Raw genomic sequence first — 21788 nt, 5'->3', positions numbered from 1 at the left:
CGCTGAAACCAAAGAATGGATTGTTTGTGGTGTCACCAAATTCTTGCTCTGGTGATGGGCTATAAGAGCAAAAATGCTCAGCTAACTTCATTGGTTTGTTATCCTCCCTTCGGTGTCGCACCAATCTAAGAGCTTCATATCAGTTGCCAGCAGACTAAAGATGTACTATCTGCACTTTATCTTATATTGTAGAACTTCAAACTTTGAATTACTCGGCTCTAGGTTGTACTTAGAGCCATTTGTCATAATTTATCTGCACACATTAAGAGTAGTCCTGTGTTTATAAATGAATTCTATACTCTTGTTGTTTTAAAAGTTTCTAGTTATGATCTCTTAGCCGTGATTGTTGGTTTTATCTTTTTATGTAGCACAAAAAGTGTTTTTGTAATATTTGTGATTGTTGCATGCTATTGATAATTATGCATTTTAGGATGCGAAGATGTATGTGTATGTGTACTCGCTTGGTCTAATTTTTCCATTGTGTAAGTCTTTTAATCTATGAAATTTTGTTCGGTGTACTTATATGGTTATTTTACCTGAAAAAAGTTGTCATGAAAATTGAAAATCAATTCTGTGCAATAATAGTTTAAGGTGGCCTTGTGACCATGTTGTAATTATTGAATAGTTTCTGAGTCAACATTTGTTATAGATAAGGTCTATGTTGAAAGTATTGAACTTGGTGTGTCCTAAACCTTTATGATCTATCATATTTTCTGATGATCCAACGGCTGTATTGGAGGCATTATAATATTTTTGTTTAGGGACATTGTAAAAGCAGGATTTAAGAGAATGTTGGTATTGGGCATTAACAGTGATAAACAATGTTTTGTCCTTCAAATGGAAAATAAAAGTCCATATGTTGCACTAAAATCTATTAAATAGAAACCGAGGATAATGTGCATTCCGTTATGTGTTTCTTTATTTTTCAATACTCAGGTCTCTTAACACCCACATGAGTATCGTACAGAAATGTGGCCACAACAGTAATCTGCTGTTATAAAAAGCGCAGAAGTGTGTAACTTATAGGAGACCAGAAGGGGGGCAGGTAAAGGTACATGAAATGTATTAAGGAACAAAATAAAAGTACTTCAAACCTGCCAGGAGTTAGGATGTAACCACCTCAGTAGTAGATTCATACTCTGACAGATAGAATAATAGGGGTACAAGACATCATGCATCCCTCATGATGCACATCATTCTACAACAAAAAAGGTACATGATTATACATGTCCTTTCTGACTCTACTAGCTCCCACCACAACCAGCATTTTATTCAACAGTTGCTGAAGTAGGATACATAGGTGGCATTCCTCTAGTGAGGAGGTAAGAGGGAAGAACCCAAAGAATGCCCATAAAGGCTAATGCAAACTGAACCATGGTCTCAAAATTCTAAGAGCTCGATTGTCCAAAAATCTGAAGACTGACAAAGAGAGGATATAGACTCATGGCACCACTAGCTGCTGCAATGTGTCCTCTTGCTTTGAAGGGCCCTATTATTTGTAGAAGCAGAGGTGAAGCTGGCTCCTGTAATGTGTTCCTGATCTACAATGCCTGGACTTCTGAATGAAAAGGCACACATCTCTCTTGAAATATTTTGGCCTGGAGAAGTAGAATACAGGGACTTGCTGCTGCAACCAGTGCCATAGTTTTTGTCTTTAGTTTTTTTTCTTTTGTTTCCCCATCTCCTCTTTTAACATTATATTGCATGCGGTCAGAAATACATCAAAGCTATTAATGGAGTCGAGCCCCTTTTGGTGATTTTGGCGATGTCAATGATGTTGAATTATTTTTCCAGGAATCATTATAGTTGATCAATCCTGCAAAATCTCAGGGATTTCTGGAGCTTTTTGGAGGGCAGCACTAAATACCCAGACATTTCTAAGGTTGAATCTATCCTTGGGAGACTAGAAAAAAAAGCTTTTCCTACCTCTTAAATACATAATCTTGGAAAATCTGTAAACGTTTGAAGGTAAGAACCAGTTAAAGCACACATTCAGTGTATCATTTGTATTTAGGATGGCCAGGATAACTGCATTCCAGGGTAGTTGACCGTAATCCCTCTTCATCTGTAGTGCCGCGAGAAGATTGAACACCGATCATTTGCCACATTTCTACTGAATAGGGAACAAATGAGTACACTGAGTTATTGTCAAGATTCTTACTGCTCTGTGGGATGCTACACATTTTGGAACTGCTTCCCAAGAGAAATTGGAGATCTGATATTTGTTTTTTAAGTCAAAGGTTGTCAGGGACCTAAGCTCCATTGTAAATGTATGTCCCCTCTCAACTATCCCAATATAGCATCACTTCAAGAGGGGTAACCACAGAGCTGCAGTGCACAAATATGATTGATATTCGACAGAAAAATCTTTTGTATTGTGATTAGGCAGACAATGTTCAGCTCTTCCTCTTTTCTCTTTCTGAATTTTGATGAAACAACACATAAATGTAAAGGATATCAAAGTCAGACCATTATCAGTAAGCCACATGGCCACCTTCAAAAATGCAATACTGTACCTGTTGTTAAACCAGCAACCTATCTTCCTCTGCCAGTGTCAAAGAGAAAGAAACCCCATACCACAATGTCTGCCTCTTTGTTCATTTTCAGACAAAGAAACTAAATCTCAAGACACTCTTGTCTGTCCCTGTGCCCTCCGGTTAAGTTCCAGGGCTTATTTCTCAGCAGCGGTCAGTGCAGGTAAACCTGGTGGGGAGGGGCAGGGGTGAGGCTCGCCGGGGCGAGTGGGAGGGGGTTATTCAACAGATGACGGAATAGGTATAATTAAATAAATAAATAATTCCTATTCCTTCATCTGTCGGCTTCCCCCCTGCCACGCCCTGCCACGCCTCTCCACTCTTAAAGAGACTGGAGAGAATAGATACATTTTTGATTGGACTCTGGCTGACTTTTCACCAGAAGTATCTGCCTGAAAATCTGCGAGCTAGAGAAAGAACTGCTACTTCCTTTAAGGGTGTCTATAAAGTGAAGGAGAAGCAGGCATAAAAGAGAATAACCCTATGAGACATGAATCGTCTTCTTGGTATTCTTTGTAGGTTACATTTGGTCAAATAAAATTTTGGTACACCAGAGAGGCAGTATCAACCAGTTAGCACTTATAACACCTTACTCACACACTTCACATGTCTCCCCTCCTCCCCACCTCAAGCACAAAATCACTTTCATCAACATGAGTCAAATTCAGTGACATCTGAAGTCATATTTTAGGGGCCTCTATGCAAAACAAATGTTGAATTTCTTTACCTATTTCCTGCTAACTCAAGCCTGCATGATGCCACACAGTAATAACCTATACACTTTAAGAGGGTCACACAAAAGCAACTGAAATATGTCATACCTTGGAACACAAAAATCTTTACGACATCACAGGATATAGAGGCCGAGTCAGAGATAGAGAAGGGCAGAGAGGGAGGGGGATTTAGTTAGAGAAATTGAATAGGCAGAGGCCAAAGAGAGAATGTCCACTTTCTCAGGAGACCCCTGGGAAGGTGGGGGCTTTGGGAAATTGGCTACTTTGCCCATGCCTTGAAACATCTCTGACCAATTTGTATTTCAATCTCTGTGAACCCTGATGATTCACATAAAAGGAATTGGATTTACTGCTGCCATTTTAGGTGGCAATGCAATTCACAAAACATAGAATTTTGCGAAGTAAATTACTCTTTATTGAAAAATGTTGGCTACAGCGGCTTTTCAGAAAATTGTTCATTATCACTATCAAGGCAGCCTTTTGAGAGTTTAGGTGTAATCTTGGAAATTAAGCATTATATCTTTGTAGGAAGCAAAGGACCTTCCACTCTAGTAGTCTTAAATGTACTAGTTGAACAACAATGCCTTTGTACACATATTTGTTACAGTATTTCATTCATCCTCATAAGTCTAAGGGCCTTAATCATGGGTATTTGTGTTCCTGTACAGGAAATGTTTTGGAGAGTAAAATATCTCAAGATTTCACACTGGGAGGGCATGAATCTGTTCAACATGTATAGAGGTTTATTTGGATCACTGACACAATATAGAGGTGAAAATATCGTTGACAAGAATAGTGTGTCAAAAATATTGCTACCCCCAATATTGTGCTCCTTTACTTATAATGATGAGTACCAACTTATTAGAAAAATATTGTTGATACCAATACGGTCTGAAAATATACAAAAATATAAATTTCCGAATATAGAGTTTAAAAAAAATTAATTACAGTAATTTATACAGTCAATATAATATACATTACATACATTCCACTGATGTGTAATACAATATATAAATATGTATATACAGACAAACATGTATAGATATACATGTTTGTCTGTAGATATATATATATAGTTACAAATAATGGGTATGACCCAGAAGCGTCACTGGGTAATTGTCAGTACAGAAGAAAATGGTCCGAGTGGAACAAAATATTGTTGACACCAATACCGCCTGAAAATATACAAAAATATACATTTTCGAATATAGAGTGTAAAGTAGTAAAAAAATATTATGGTGAATTATAAATTTAATATAATGTAAATTAAAAAAAATTCACTAATGTGTAATACAATATAAAAATATGTATATACAGACAAACATGTATACATATATATTTACAAATAATGTGTATGACCCAGAAGTGTCACTGGGACCTGAGTTAATGTCAGAACAGAAGAAAATGGTCCCAGTGGAACACAATTGAAGGAAACAACTCTTTATAGAGCCGAATGCATTAAGATTACTTGCAATAAGAGATTCTGCTCAATATTGTTTAATCATAGTAAACACACATAGAAATGTTCAAAATCCAGCAAACATCTGAAAAGTATATGCAAAAGTGCCCCAAATAGGAAAAAAGGGGAAGGGGAAAATTGTGGGCAACAGTGAAGGTTCTATGGGAAAGGAAAAGTAGTGACAATATATACATCCACAATATTATCGACAGAGAAGCCTGTCCAGACTGACATATGGCTAAAAAACGAATATTCAGCCATTGTGTTAAGTTTGGCGCAGTGCAAAAGCACTGTTGTTCACACTGGCAATAGAAAAGAAAAAGTTGACGTTTCGACCCCTGGGAAATTGTAGGTTGACCTTGATCCTTATAGAGGTGTGGGCTCACAGCCATGAAAAGGACTGCAGTGAGGAAACTCGTAATATGTTTGGTGGTGCCGCAGAAGCACCACCAGCATATTGCAAACTCACACCGCTGCAACACCGCCAAGGGTTCACGAGTCCCCGGTGGTTGCCGCAGTCCTTTGGTGGTCTGACTGCCAAACTTGTAATAGGGCTGTCGGACAATCGGTGTGGTTGTGCCTGAAATGCTATCACTGCTACAGTGGGCCATAGGACTGTCGTAGTCATTATAAGCCCCTGGGTCTCTGGTTTGGTGGTGGATCAACTGCAGTGATGTCCCAGTTCAAGATGAAGATGTGCGTAAACCTCCTAACAAGTACAGTTCTTCCAGCAGCATGTGTACTGCAACGTAGTAAATTAATTCTACCAGTTCTTGAAAAGAGTTACAGAGGCCGATGTTAAAGCAGGAGAAAACTCACTCCACAGCTCACATAGGAAGCACCGATGTCTTTCTTCTTCATCTCAAACCAGGTTATCTCTCTGGAGGGGGGCAAGTTGGGTATCTGAAATGGTAAAATAGTATTTCAGTGGTGGAGAGACTCTAGAATATCCTAAGAACCTTTTCAGCTTCTCATTCATAGTCTTGAACCAAAGTGATCCTAAGGTTCCTTTAGTCCTGAAATTGAAATTGTGATTCCCTTTGTCTACTCTTTGAATTTCCTGGTTACCTCTTAACTACACACAGGCCTCCCAGTTCAGTCTTCCACACATCTAAGTACATCTCTTCACCCGAGCCAACAATTAGCCAAGCCTCCTATTGTGCTAGGTTTCTCTGAGACCTACGGAACCCCTCATTTAAATAGGAAAAGTACAACAGAGTCCATTTCAAACACAAATGTCCTTTATGGCACTCTTTAGACTTCCCCTCTCCTACTCACCTCTACCAAAAATGGTGTGGTGCAATAGTGTTTATCCATTTGTTTCTAAGTTTGGCTTTACTTTTTCAAGAAGTTGTCTGACAACGAGAGGTATAATAAATTGTCTAATTTTTGCTTAGCAACGTTTTGCAAGATATTGTGAAAAGTTCATGAAATTATGCAAATTACAATTATGCATCAAAATGTTGCTTGCTGGTATCTTACATTACCCTTTTGTATTTGTGTGTTGATATTGTGTTAATATTATTATACTGTGTTAATATAGAAAAGTCTCATGAGATACCAATAGAAGACTGATTTGGACAGATCATGTTTTTCCAAGAGATTTACTGCATGAAGAAGGTGTTCACACACAAAAAATTATACAACGTTGTGTAATGTGAAATTGCAAGTATTCTTTTTGTTTTTTCAATGATTTGAGATTTGGGAATTGTAGATATTTTCTTCCGATGTCTTCTGACAACCTCACATAGCACAACATTCACCAAGAAAATCTACTGCTGAATGCAAATAAGCATATGACAAAGGGGTCAGAAAATGATTGGGTATGCACTGGTGTATGAACTTGATGTGTAGCATTTGGTGTAAGTAGGACACAGAATCCAGACTTGTGGGAGATCAAGTTAGAAAAAATTGGGCCTTCCCTCTCAAAATCAAATATCATCCTAGAATTAGATACAGTAGATGAAGGTAAAGCACAGAAATGTGACACAATCATGGTGTTCCTTCAAAATGCATTTTAAAAGGGAAATAGTTAAGAAGTTTTCTTTGGAAAAACCATGAGGTAGAGCTACCACTACCTCCCCGGGGTGTACACCCCCAGGACATTGCAGTTTGCTAAGGCATTGCTAGAGCCATAGCAAACAGTGTGCTCTTCTTTGAGCAAGCGAGAGGATTTTGCTTTCGATTTCTGAAAGCGGAGCATACTTCTCTTTTTACACACGTCAGCTGCTCCCTGTGTGTAAAAGCAATGTTGCTGGGGCAGGAGGTGTGGACCGCTGGGGCCTTCAGGCTCCCCCACAACAAGGAACATGGAAAATAAGGGTGCCCTGGGCACCCACACTACAGGCAAGGCCCCAGTGATGGGGTCCCCCGGCAGGAGATAGCCTGAGGAGGGAGCCTGCATGGCCCCCTCCCTTTAAAAAAAATAAACAAAATTACAAAAAGGGACGGGCCCCTGGGGATGGGATCAGAGGGCTTAAAATGACCTAGGAGGGGGGCTGCTTGGCCCCCTTCACTTTGATATATTAAAAAAAATAAAGTCCAGGCCCAGGGGATAGGGTTCCCCGGCCCGAAATGGCCCAGAGAAGGGGGCCATGCAGCCCCCTTCATTACAAAGGAAAAAGTGAAAAATAAAAGGAAAAGGAATAATGGCCTGCCCACTTTCTCCACTACTCTGCAAACGCTCCTCCTGGCAGTCTCCTGGTTGGGGGATAAAGTTATCTGCACTGCTGAGTGTCTGTAGGGGCCAATAAGAACTCCTGTTACCTCCAGTAAGCCCCTCACATTGGGGTTGCTGAGAGGTGGTCATAGGCCACGCCCCTTTTCCCCACCATTCTGCAAACATGCCTCTCAGTGCACTGCTGTGGAGGATGAGGCCCCTATGCCTCCTGAGGACCTCAGTACTAGAGGGGACTTCTTCCCCCAACAAGTAATCAGCCGGGAGTCGCCTTTGCAGAGTGGTGTAGAAAAGGAGTGTGGCCTCTGATGTCCTCTCAGCAATCTACCTGTGTGGGTCTTACTGGCAGTAGCAGGAGGGCTAGTTGCCCCACAAGAGCCCTCAAGAGCCAAGGGGATTTCCTCCCCAACTAGTAGTGCACCAGGAGGCACATTTGCAGAGTGATGGAGAAAGGGCCATGGCCACCAAAAATCTCTTAGCAAACCCACTGTGTGGAACTTCCTGGAGGTAACAGGAGGTCTTGTTGGCCCCTAAGGACCCTCACCAGTGAATTTAACTGTACCACCATCATTTTTGAGGCCAGTGTGCCAACAGGCTGCAGATTTGGTTTGGCTGACTCTTCACTATTATGCTTAGAGAGTAGGTATATTTTATACAGCATGAATATGCTTTTCAGCAGTCTGTTTGGTATAACATGCATTAGAAATCACATTCTCTGTTTTAGTACTGTGTTAAAAATAGGCCCTTCACTACCATTCCTGTCTTATCTGCCACTGTGCAGAGCTCCATACCACAGAAATCGATCTTACCAAAGTGAAAGATATCGGAATATTGAAATTTAAATTTTTATCTTTTGTAGAACATGTGAATATGAGGCACTGTTTAGCAGGATACAGCCACTGACTAGAAAGTTCAAAACTCCGTTGTTTATTTTTATTAAAATGTAGTACTGCATTTAACAGGGTAAATAGCGAGACGTATAATTTATGGCCCTGGACGCCACTATTTTTAACACATCCTATCTATTCACAAGAGTACACTTGACATTCATAAAGTGATGCAGCAGCATCTAAACACCAGATTGTGACTTACCATATGCACACATTATTATTTCTGTGACTTACATGTCTCAACGATAGGCACGTAGGGCCTTATTTACTTCAGACTTGGCCTGGTTTGAGACTGTATTAAGGTTTAACTAGGAAAGATGCTTTTGATGTGCAAAGTTATTTACTCCTGGCTCAATATATATGTATGACTATCCTTCTTGTATTTTGCAGCTGTGAACAATTCTAGGACTTTCTTACGTCAGGGAAATCCCTTACTAAAACGTCACAGTAGTCCCTGTCTTAAGGCTTAATTAACTCTGAAAATAATAATAATATAGAAACAGTCCAGAGACTAAGGTAATGGAGGAGCCATAGAAAAATCTCGAAAACAAAAAAAATAAAGTTGCTTTTTGACAAAACAGCGTTTATATATAAAAAAAAAAACTCTGAGGAAGAATTAAAACTGCCATTGATATTACACAGTCTTATTTTCAGCCTTAGTTTCAAACAATTTTTCTGTTCTCTGGAAATAGTAAAATTAAAAAAAAATATTCTTACCGGTCTTGGTTGTTGCGCACCATGGTTTAACTGTTATTAATGGGTAGCTATTCTAGGTTGAAAATACAGTTTTAATGGCAAAGAAAGAGAAATCCTGGAAACTATCACCGTACATTCAAAGTGGGCATGCAGCTATCTACTTGACTAGAGGCATCCACAGAGCGCCAAATACCCTTTTCTCTCCACATGCATTTATTCTTACAGAGACATATAGTAGCGATTGTATAGAAATGTACCCCTGTGGATATGTGAAAACTCTTTAGACTGAGGAAACCACAATGTCTAAAATGTCCCATTTCAGGACCTGCCAGGTAGCGAGCAAGGACCGCGGGACTGTTCCCAGACATTGGAGTGGAACAAAATAATGATGAACCATTAACATCCAATCTGTCCCTCCAAGTGTGCAAGGATAAAGTTCAATAGGAGACAGATGAGTCACAGGGAACAGCTTGAAAAGAATAACACGGTCTGGTGGTAGAGTGTATCGGGATGACAGACAAACGGTACACATATTCCTTCCAGCACCTTCTGCTGTGGCGCACTTTTTCAGTGATAAAAGAACAAATGGTAATTTCTGCCACATGAGGGAATGGTGTGAGGTTGTTCTGTATGAAGCAGACGGATCTGGTGGGCCATAGCAAAGCAATTGTGTTAGTGCACACTGAAATGATGAAATACCCCTTTGAGCTTTAAATAATAGGTATTCTGGACCCTCAAGTCAATGCTTCTCATTTTATTAGCCTCAAACTATGAAACAACCTGAAGCAAAGTCAAAAGGTCTGGCCTTGGCAACTGGGTTAATGGCTTTCCCACATAAATATTTAGAAGAAAAAAAGAGAAAATATGATGACACGTAAAGATGGCGGCTATATGCTGCCAATGTAATTTTAGTGCAAGATAGAAAGTGCTTCCAAGTACACTGGTGGGCTTAGAAAAGGGATATAACAACAGTTTAGTATGAGCGTACATCACAAAGAAAACAGGAGTCCTTTTCTTGTAAAGGAAATGCATGATTGGCTTTGAATTACTGTCATCTAGTTTCAACACAGTAGAATGACTAAAAAATAAAATGGATAAAGACTGGAAAGAAGCATGCACTGACAAAGTGAAGTTTTGGCTCTCCTGCCTTAGCATTGAAGAGCATTTCTCTTTTAGGGAGATGTGCACATACAATCAGGAATAAACGAAGCCACTCGCAGTGTAACAGAGCCAATGGATGAATTGAGCTAACTTATTACCATATGGCTATGCTGTACTGAGCGGAAGCAAAATGTGAATGACAGTTGGAAAAAGAAAAATGATTAATTTATAATTACAAGGCTTGTGGGAACAGCTAAAGTTATTTCCAATGCCTCACTTGAAAAAGAGTTCCTTATTTTCCTTGGGGGCACCATGTGGATAAAATGTTGTGAACTGATGAGTCTGTTTCTAGTGCTTCTAAGTAAAATTGTGACAGTGTACAGCTACACGTTCTCAATGTACCTCAGGTATTTTGATTCAGCGAACGTTGAATGCTTTTTATTTGGTAAGTAGCCTTTTCCTGACCTCTTCAGTGAAACCTTGGTTGTCTCATGCCTTACATGTTGACTACACTTGGTACTTGAGTTCCATCATATAACCCTAAGAGATGCCCTTTGTGATTAATCCATGGTGACTATTGAATAAAATCTTCATTAGGTAATTGGTGATATTTGGTTAATATTTTTCAGTTTATATTAATGTTTTTTAGAATCCAAGTGTGTTTCATTGAATTCTTTTAGCCATGCTGTTCTTGAGGTTTTCCAATGTTTTTCAAATTGATTGATAATTTTGCATCACATTTGTAATACCGCCATGGTTGTTTTATAAATGCTGTATTAGCAGCAGTATTATGTAATGAAGCAGACCAGGTCAGTACAAAGTGGAAAGGCAATTGATATTGAAGCTTTTGAATGTGGAACTGTTAAAAATGGGTTTCTGATTAGCAGAGATATGCACCCTGTCCAAGCAGAAACCACAATCCTAGTCAGGGTAAGTCAGATATACACTATAAGTTAATCTGTGCTCACACTCTGGTATCTTGGCACAGAGCAGTCACGCTTAACTTAAGAGGCAATGTCTAAAGTATTTGTGCAACACTTCAAACAGTAAAACAGTGACAACACCTCATAAAGAGATGCCACGCCAGGTTAGGAGGTTAGGACAATAGAGCTTGTTTTAATGAACAAAACATGACCAAAACCACAAAAATCAAATTAGAAGAACCAGAGTTATACATTTGTAAAAAGAATACACTGAAATGTAGTGCTTAAAAGCATAAAGCGTCATCTGGGGCTATCTGGTCACGCTAGACTGGGTGGAATCTGAAAGTTCAGGCTGACCATGATGGAGTTTGGGTCAGTTACATGGATCAACTTTGTCCCACTGAAAAAGTACCTTAAATGCGTTGATGTCAAGGACAATGGGGGGAGCAGAGGAGTCAATCTGTTGTCTTTGTTTCTTAAGTTAGAGGAAATGAGTCGGTCCCCAGCCACACAGAGTCAAAGATGTGTCAGAAATGGAGATAATACGCTGCACTTTCGTTGAAGCGATGTACTCGATCCTCACAGCTGCAGCAATGCATCGGCATCTTTGGATATGTTACAATTCCGAGCGGCGCAACAGTTTGGATGTATTGATTTTTGCTGAAGCAGCATATTATACGCACCTTCCAGGGCCCAGGACTCGGTTGGCACAATTTGGTAGGGCAGGACTTGCAGCAAGCAAAGTCCAGGTGCTGTGGCAGGGTGAGTTGAAGTCTTTGATGTCCCTGTGACTTAGAACAGGAGGGGAGCCAGCAAGACCTTGGAGTCACTCTGGGTTCAAGTGGTGTCGGTAAAATTCTTCTCAGTCAGGCCAGAAGGCAGCAGGCAATAGGGCAGCACAGCAGAAAATCAGTTCTTCTAGAGCAGCAGTTCAGAAGAGTTACAGTCCTTTAGCGACATAAAATTCCTTCCTTCTGGCGGAGTCTTCAGAGGCCCAGTAGTGTACTGAAGTGATAGGGTCAGAAGTTCAGTTCTGATACCCAGTGGTGCCTTTGAAGAGAGGGAGACTTCAAAGAAGGGCTTTGAAGTGCACAGAGGGCATTCCTTCCTGCCCTGGACCCAGACTCACTACAGATGGTTAAGCAGTCCTTTGTGTGGGGAAAGGTCAGAGCCTCTTCAGGTGTAAGTGTAGGCCGGTGCCCAGCCCCTCCCTCCCGCCTCCCCAGAATGGCTCATCAGGATGTAAATGGGCAATCAAGTTATGCATAAGCTATCTTTGTGTGTGCCTGTCTAGAGGGAATGCACAAAGCCCAACTGTCACCCATCCCAGACGTATATTGGAGACTGGCTGCAGGCACACAGGGCGAAGAGCAGAAAAATCCCATCTTTTAAAAGTGGCTTTTTTAAGATTTTAATGATTAATTCAACTTTACAATTAAAAGGTTTTTATCATTAGATTGACATAGGTACAAAACATGACAGTTCTTCCTCCTTCCAATGGGGAATTATTACATTATTATATGTGATAAGGAATTCCCACTGTTAACATATGGGATGGGTGCGCCTCACAGTAGTGAAAAATGAATTTGGGAGTTTTTCCCTTTCAGGATATGTAAAACTTAAAAGTTCATGTCCTACCTATTGATTACACATCACCATGCCCTATGAGCTGACTAGGGTCTACGTTAAGGGCTAAAGGGGAGTCTAAGGCTTGGCAAGTGGTTTTAAATGCCAAGTCGACATGGCACTGTAAAGTGCACACACAGGATCTGGAGTGGCAGGTCTTAGACATGTTTGGAGTGCTACTTGTGTGGGTGGCACAATCAGTGCTGCAGGCCTACTAGCGATACAGAAAAGGGGGTGGTGATGAACAGAGTGTCTGAATTAAGCAGACCACTCTTACCCAGTTCAAAGATCAGGGCTTGATCCATCACCATTATTTATCTCACTGCCCCATCCCAGCTCAGAACCTGGCTATATGCAAATTAGTCTGTCCCTGGCCCAGTGCATCATGGGAACAGGGCAGACCAAACTACCAAGCCAATTCTTCACCAGAAAGGAGACAAGCTACCGGGGACCGGTTTCTGGCATTTAAGCCTCTTCGGCCCGGCTTGCTTGAATCCTGATGGAGCAGTGAGAAAGGGACTCATGTCTGAGTATACCCTGCCACACCTATAGTGGCCAAAAACGATACAGAAAAGGGGGTGGTGATGAACAGAGTGTCTGAATTAAGCAGACCACTCTTACCCAGTCCAAAGATCAGGGCTTGATCCATCACCGTTATTTATCTCACTGCCCCATCCCAGCTCAGAACCTGGCTATATGCAAATTAGTCTGTCCCTGGCCCAGTGCATCATGGGAACAGGGCAGACCAAACTACCAAGCCAATTCTTCACCAGAAAGGAGGCAAGCTACCGGGGACCGGTTTCTGGCATTTCAGCCTCTTCGGCCCGGCTTGCTTGAATCCTGATGGAGCAGTGAGAAAGGGACTCATGTCTGAGTATACCCTGCCACACCTATAGTGGCCAAAAACGATACAGAAAAGGGGGTGGGGATGAACAGAGTGTCTGAATTAAGCAGACCACTCTTACCCAGTCCAAAGATCAGGGCTTGATCCATCACCGTTATTTATCTCACTGCCCCATCCCAGCTCAGAACCTGGCTATATGCAAATTAGTCTGTCCCTGGCCCAGTGCATCAGGGGAACAGGGCAGACCAAACTACCAAGCCAATTCTTCACCAGAAAGGAGACAAGCTACCGGGGACCGGTTTCTGCCATTCAGGCCTACTAGCAGCATTTAATTTACAGGCCCTGGGCACTCTACCAGGGACTTATAGATACATTAAATATGCCAATTGTGGAAGAGTCAATCAAACCATGCTTTAGGGGAGAAGCACATGCACCTTAGCCCTGGTTAGCAGTAGTAAAGTGCTCAGATTCCTAAAGCCAACACTGTTGAAGCCAGAAAAAGAGGAGTAGGAAGGCAAATGGTTTGGGGTGATTCTTCCTTGAGGGCAATTTTGCAACACTCCCACTAGTCTCTAGATATGTGGCATAAACACTTTCATGCACTGCAGACTCTGCTAATTAAATAATTTGCAATCTAAATAATATTGGATTGACAATTAGGGTGTGAAAAATTGCATAATTTCTATTTAGCATAACTTTGTAAAATCTGATGAACATTTTATGAAATTATGTACATTTACGATTTGTTGGTATCTTGCAAGAGGTAATTAGTTTGTGCAGAAAATATTTCGACACAAGATATTACTGCAAAAAGCAGTTGTATGATGTTAAAAATTACGCAAGGTTTCATAACGTAACATAGTATTTTTTCAGATTTCTAATAATATGAGATTCGCGAAACGCAAACCTATTGCCAATCTATTTTGAATTTCTCATAAGTCAACTGAAAACACCACATAATATTAACATTCACCCTATTAAACAACTACTGAAAGCGAGTAACAAACTATGACTACTCAGTCAGGATATTATTAACTGCTTGTTGGAATGTGGGTTTAACTTGATTTGAAGTAGGACACAAGGTCCAGATGAATGAGACATCAATTTTGTGAAACAAATAGACTTCCATAATTCAACAGCAAACGTCACAGGAGAATTGGATATAGCGGGTGGATCAAAATAAAAACACAGAATTGTGCCAGCAACCTGTTGTAAAATGCATTTTCCAACAGGAAGAAATAAGAGATAATCAATATTTTGCCAGTGATCACGCTATGCACTTGATAGGTCATGTGATTTTTTAATAGAGCGCTAAGCAGAAGCCTTGCAACTATGCTTCAACTATGATTTGTAAAACTGATCCCCAAGTCAATAGTTCTTGGTATCTAAATGTTTAATTAAGAACATGGATAATGTCTTTACCTACGACATATGTACATAAACATTTCTTCTAAATGTGGGGCCCTTGGTGAAATATGATCTTTTATTTTTGTATAATAAAATCAACTTTGTGTAAAGAATCAGCTTTTAAAAAAATGGAAACTTTGCATCGTTTTTTGACCATAGTGCCTACACGAAACAAAGATTTGTGCATTTTAAACTACTTAGTCTTGGCTACAAAGCTTTCTGATCTAGAAAATGAACATCTTGATTATGTAGAGGTACTGTATTCAAAACTAAAAACTGGGGTGGACTTGTTAGCCATCAACAACTTTCAGAGCAAGGCGAATCCTTTATCCAACTTAGGGCCCATCCAACTTGGTCTCCGATTTCAAGTAACAGTCCTGGAGTAACCAGTTATGGCCACTAACTCCACTCCTGCATAAAACAATCCAAATGGCAGGGCTGCAATGGAGGATAACATGCAGGCCCTGGAATTACCACTTGCATTTTACTGATTTCTTTCCTGTTTCACATAGATTCCTCCTGCTTTCAGCAGGTGGAATCTGAGCATGAAAAAACAGTATAAATACTAGGTGCCTGCCAGAAGTATCAATCTCTTGCTCACTTGTGCCTATGTTCAATTAGATAAACATGTGTTCCCTACCTACAGAAGCTTGAATACTTTATCTAATGAAAATATTTTTTTTCATATGCTTTGCTAAAGATCTACCACTTCTCATCCATTTATATCTGCATCAGTGGGGTGTGTAGAAAGGAGTGATGATTTGAAAGATAGTCAACAAAGTTGATACAGAAAGATGACAAAGGATTTCTCTCGCAATGACAGATAAGTGAATGTGGCATGCTGTGAAATTTGAGTACAGAAGCTGTGTTGGAGATGCTTTGGTACTGAGGCGAAACACTAAAGCAGGCTTGATCTTGCCACTTATTCTTGGCCTGAGGAGGGAGGCATATAGTTGAGTGAAAATCCCATAAGTAAGCCTGTCCCTGGGGTTTAGCCATCATCTGAGCTGTAAGCAGCATGAAAGAGTTGTTAGTAGTGTTCTTCAGAGCCAAAGGAATTCTGCTTCATGTCTAAGGTCTGTGGTAGTGCGTTTCAGACAAGGAATCTCAGAACTAGAAGCAATTTTAAATCAGATTGCTTATATTTTGACATCTGCATGGAAAGGTACTTGGTACTTGTCTTATTTGCTGTGCTTCTAAGTAAGGTTGGAAAACTCTGGGGAGATACATTGCCAAGTGGGCATGCAAAGTTATGAGGTCATATAGCATATGAAGAATATGAAACAAGCTACAAGGGTATGGAATCTGGAGTGTTGGGAAAGGTTTGGTGTTCCGCACAATATACACATTATGACAGTAGTCCAAGTAGGACCTTATCATCACAAACCCTGGGGGGATTTTCTGAGGCAGTTATAACAAGGAAAGAGTGATATTCCTTAGGTTATTATTTTGTAATGTGTTCTCAGTGATTGCATGGCTGTATTTGTCTGGATGAGTGACAGTGGCGGTTGCTAAGCAACAGGGTTGGTGAGCAGGGGAGTAAGGATTGAAAAAAATCTCTTTCCTGAGTCCTGCCACAACCTTTCCTCCATCCAATTCTCTTCCTCCTGATTCTCAGAGGCGTGAAGCTTCCAGGCTCCCCTAAGCCAATCACAATGCTGCTGACACAAGCATGACAGCAGCATCGTGATTGGTTTGAGCAGCCTGTTTGGCCACTCAGGCAGTGCCTGGGAGCCTTGGGACAGTTCTTCACTCAGCTGTGCAACACAGCTGGGTGGAGAAATGCTAAGTGCGCATGAAGGTTTTGGCTGGCCCAAGACAGACAGCCAAACTGTCATGTGCACTTAGTAGTACCCATACCACTCCCCCTCTAGGGAACCAGCCCAGCTCTGCGCCTCCCCAGCCTGGCTCTGTGCAGCAAAATAAAATGTTAATAACTATGTGTTAGTATTATTATTTGAATTTTCCATTTTGCACTGCTCTGAGAGCAGTGGGGCAATGCTCCTCCGCCTTAGCGGAGGAGCCACCGCTGGTGGGGGATGTGAAAAAGTGGCCACAATCAAACTGTATCTACCAGTTCCTGATATTGTGGACAAGTATGGGAGACTGACCCAGTGAATCAAGTGAGAGAAAAGAAAGAAGGCAATAATGAGGATTTTGGGCTTTGCACTGTGAAAGAAGAGCCAACTTTGTTATGCATGATATTGAATATGTTTCAGTAAGTCTTTTAGTTGGTGTTGGCTATCAGATAACTGCAGTAGGTTGCGTCGGAGCTAGGTGTCATTGATATGCATGTTATAACGTTTGATGATGTAGGTCAATGGTGCAATGTCGACTCAAAGTGGTTGGATTAGAGAGCTGACACACAAGTGCACATCATGTTAATCCGGCTCCTTAGAAAACTAGGTGAGTATGATGTTTCAGAAAGAAGGAGAAGTAAGCTAGACCTGATTTAGAGTTGAGTGTTAATGAAGTGCTCACTTTGAAGGAGAATTAACCAGTATAATTTTCACCATCCTAGTGGTAGCATTATGGAAGTCATTCTGCCAAAGCAGTCTAAGAAATTAACTGAATTTTTACGTTATCAACATCAGCAAACAACTCTAAATCATATGCCTTTCATTTATTTCACATTGTTGATAATTTCATTGACTTGCTTTGTTTCTTCTAGGCACTCATATTTATAGCTACCTCCAGTGACTTATTTTGCAAAGTGTCTTGCATCGGTCTAATATTTTCTTTAGCAAGACTTACACAATGTTCTCACCACATCCCTAAATATATGTACCTTGTTTTTTGTGTTTCTAAATCTAATAATTGTGGGTGTTTTACACAAATATTTAATTATACTGTGCATTATGTGGACAATTTCAGTCTTGTTTGCGTTGTTGCTTTCCTGTACTCCTGCCTCTTTCCACCCTATATACGTGATCCTCAGAAGTCTTCAACCATGGCGTTTCTTAAGGATGGCAGAATGGTACTTTTACAGAGTGTAAGAATAATCTCTGTGGTACAGTTCATGTTTGTGCTGTTGCTTTCCTATATCCTGCATTCTTTACATCCCATACACTTGATGTCTTGCTCTCATTGACTTGCCTTGTTTCTCCCAGGCACTCATATTTACAGCTGCCTCTAGGTGACACTGAACACTGTCAGAAAGGCATGGCTGAGGCAGGAACATGCTAAACGTGGCATGCTCTAAATACTACTTTAAAATTCAACTTATTTGGGTTGGATTTGAAATTACTATTAAAATAAGCCTTTGAATCATTTAGTAGCTTTTTCAAAACTGAAGTTATGTATAAATGCTTGCCCCTGCAAATGATTTAGTTTACAGATTGTCTGCCGCCTAAGAACTGTAAGGCAGACTACTAAAGGGTGCATTGATTTTTACTAGCCCTAATATGTCACCACATTTGACCCAGGTACTTCAAGGCTCTCTCCTTGGACATGAGTCTGCTTCCCTCGAGATGACTAATAAACTCAGCAAGTTATAAGGATGGTTTTTACTTTAGTTAGGAACTACGCCTGGAAATCATTCATCAGTTTAAAAAAAAATCTAGATTTTTGTTCCAGGCCCTTACAACACTCTCCCGAGAAGTGCTTCATTTTGTCATTCTCAACCCAGCAGCACCACTTAAGAAATACACACAAACACTTGGGAGCAGATATCTATAATAATTACCCTGATGATATATTATTACAAACCTGACAGAAAGAGTTGTTTTTGCGGGAAATATGTACAAGATCAACCTAAGAGAGTGCACGAAAACAACTTGGGTTAAGGTGAAACAAGCAAACATAAGCAAAACCTATTTAACGTGTTGTTCTTCAAGTGTGTTTCTGTGACAATACAATACGGATTTTTAAATCATATTTTTGCTCTAATCAATTTCAAGTTTCACTGTTTACCTGCACTTTCTCATTACACTGTTTCTTTTTTCAGGTGGAACACTACTTCATGGTACCTTGACTGATAAACAAGGTAGGGCACAATTATTTAATATTCATATGATTTGTCTTTTTAAAAGTGGGGCAGTTGTTTTGATACACTGTGATATTAATTGGTTATTTTAACTAGATACATGGGTAAGTCAATAATTGGTGAGGAAGTGGGTCATGTGGTTGTGTGTTTAACATTGTTTGCATTGGAGCCCACCATTCACCAGTGGCCTAAGGCCCCCAATTGTAGATTGCTTTTGCTGATAGGTTCCATTGCATTGTGCAGATAAGTACAACAAATGGCAATGCTTATGTTTTAGATATTACGATAGTGGGTTTGCCGTTCATATGTTTCTATATTCATATTTGGCATAATGTTCTATTTAGGCTCAGAGTTTTTGTAAGACCTATGAGAATGTAAGAATTCTCATGAGCGTCTTCACACGCTGCATCAATTATCATGAGGACATTTTCTCATGATCCTCCTCTAAACTAGTACAAATTGAACACCTCGAGCTCTCTGAGACAGAAAGGTGCATGTGCTTGAAACCAAAGAGGGTATCTCTCCAAGTACAGCAGCTGATATCCAAGCTGGGCTCTCACAGACCAGTAATTATGTATGTTGCTTTTGTATAGCGTGAACATAGCTAAACGGCTGCACATCCCTGTACAGGGTTATCGGTTCAAAAGCAAAAACACCATTTATAAGTGATTGGAGGTGAAGCTGGATCATAATATTGGAGATGTCATCATGTAGTGTTCTTTAAAGTAACGTGTCTTCAGCATTTTCCAAAACTAGACCATCTTGAGTTGCCACCATCCAGATGCAAGAGTACAAGAGTGGAACAATAGTTCAGAAGCCATCTTGTGGGAGGAATGGTTTCACTTTGCAGGTGCAGAAGGACACTTGATGCTTGGATTGAAAGAGACGTGTCAAGTAGAGTTGTGTGCAATTTTTCAATGGCACATTTTGGTGCCGTTATCAGTAAGAATAGTCCTTAAGGGCTCTGTGTAGATGGTGAAGATGACATAGGACAAGTTAGAAACTTTGCATACTCCATAGCTGACAGAGATCATCTAGTTTCTAGTACCTGGAGTTAAGTTTACGATTGAATTCATGTTGATCGGATATGTAAGAAGAGATCCAATGAAGGACATTGCCAGTGAATCCCATTTAAGACATTAGGGTGTAGATGAGGGTGGGATAATCAACACTTCCTGGCCTGGCGTGCAGAGTTCACCCACCTCTCATAATGGCGGACATTTCCAAACTCAGTTCTTATTAGCAGAGTCTCAGTAGGAGAGAGAATTCTAAAAATAATACTGTTACCTTTTTTAAATTATAATTACGTATGCATGCTCATAATTACCATGGCAACAGTAATTTTTGGTACAATATCTGTAAATGTGCTGCACCAGCTTGGCTTTTAAGAACAGCCTCTAAAAATACCAGTCCAGACGATTTCCGTGTGCTGGCTCTGGGAAAGGCTGAGGGCGAAACCAGAAAAATATATCTGCTATCTCTAGCAGGTTTATCTGTTCCTAGCACAGATCCTTTTTCAGGCAAGATTGGAGAGGGTCAAAAGACATCGGCACAATTTTCTAACTCCAGGTGGTAAGTTGGTATAAGTGGGAAATCCACTCTGTGTGGACAGAATTTGCTTGGCAACACCGCAAAGGTGGAGGGATGAGGCATGTTTGCATTCCACTTCCTTACACCACAATTAAGGTCATTCCCAGTTGTTATCCATGTATACCATTCAGAGACTGATAATTTTCAAATGTAAAAAGGCCTCGAATGAAAAAATGATTTTTTAAAGCTACGGCCATAGAAACCGTATTCAGTATTTTGGTATTTAAATCAATAGTTATGAATAATGTTTCTGTTGTGTTTTGTTGCTTTTAAGAGACATGTACTGTCTAACAGAGAAATGCAGGCTGAGAAAAAAATTTGATCTGCCAAGAAAGCATAACAAAATATGTAATGTGGCAACTGCCTATAGAACGCTGAACGTGACCTCATCATCGAAGAGTTAGTCCATTGACAGGTGGCTCAGAGCAATTTCCGGCAACTCCTGGTGAAAGAGTATGCCTCAGCCGCAGTGATAATTCAGTTTATTCATAAAATGAGCATCATTCTTGGCCCAACGGGCATAGTGTTATGAAACTATGTGGTGCTTATCTCGTTGAAACTGCCTCTAATTAGCTCGAGTTGTCATGCTTTCTCCTTATGGAGTGATTGAGAGAAATACATGCGCAATCTGTGAAACTGTTATAAGTATAAAAAAATTGCAGACAAATAAAGTACTACCATTTTCCCACTTCCAAACATACGTTTTCAAAACCATCCATGTTACTTATGAGGTACAGCGCTGGGAGCTGTGTGACACTGAGGAATTCTGAGACATTACATCATAAAAGGCTGCAAACCTGGGGGAATATTTACAAGCCCTGTTGCATCGCTCCTGCAGCACGCAAAAGAGAGGTTTATGAAGCCAAGCAAGGCCACCTTGCTTGGCCCTGAGTGGCTTCGTAAATCGCGAATAAAGCAACGTAGCGCAAATTGCTGAATTGCCTCACTCTATGCCAGGGAGGCGTTCAATGGGGGTTAAATGGGTGTTTCCACAAACTTTTTTGATGCATTCCCTGCTTTACCCAGCCGCGGTCGGTAGGGGAGTACCTGCCGGGGCGGTGACGTGGGGAGGGGGAGGGGCAGGGTGGGGGTTAGTAATGTATGGATAATGGAGGTTTGCAGGTAAGTAAACATTTAAATAAATCAAACAAATTTCATTGCGCGCACTGCATTGCATTTGGGGATGCAGTGCATGCAACGAAATTCGTTTGATTTATTTAAATGTCTACTTACCTGCAAACCTCCATTATCCATACATTAGTAACCCCCACCCTGCCCCTCCCCCTCCCCACGTCACCGCCCCGGCAGGTACTCCCCTACCG

General features: G+C 40.6%; 1 protein-coding gene across 1 annotated transcript in view; it reads left to right on the top strand.

Annotated features, from left to right (window-relative positions):
• The window catches only part of SHISA9 (shisa family member 9), a 1140149-nt gene that overhangs the window by 693825 nt on the left and 424536 nt on the right, over positions 1-21788 (top strand). Inside the window, exon 4 of the mRNA XM_078663164.1 lies at positions 18838-18876. Within this exon, the coding sequence (XP_078519290.1) occupies positions 18838-18876 (39 nt within the window). The remainder of the gene's footprint in view (positions 1-18837; positions 18877-21788) is intronic.

The sequence above is a fragment of the Lissotriton helveticus genome, chromosome 10 (genome assembly GCF_964261635.1).
Source record: "Lissotriton helveticus chromosome 10, aLisHel1.1, whole genome shotgun sequence".
Taxonomy (NCBI): domain Eukaryota; kingdom Metazoa; phylum Chordata; class Amphibia; order Caudata; family Salamandridae; genus Lissotriton; species Lissotriton helveticus.
This window is presented reverse-complemented; position numbering and strand designations above follow the sequence as displayed.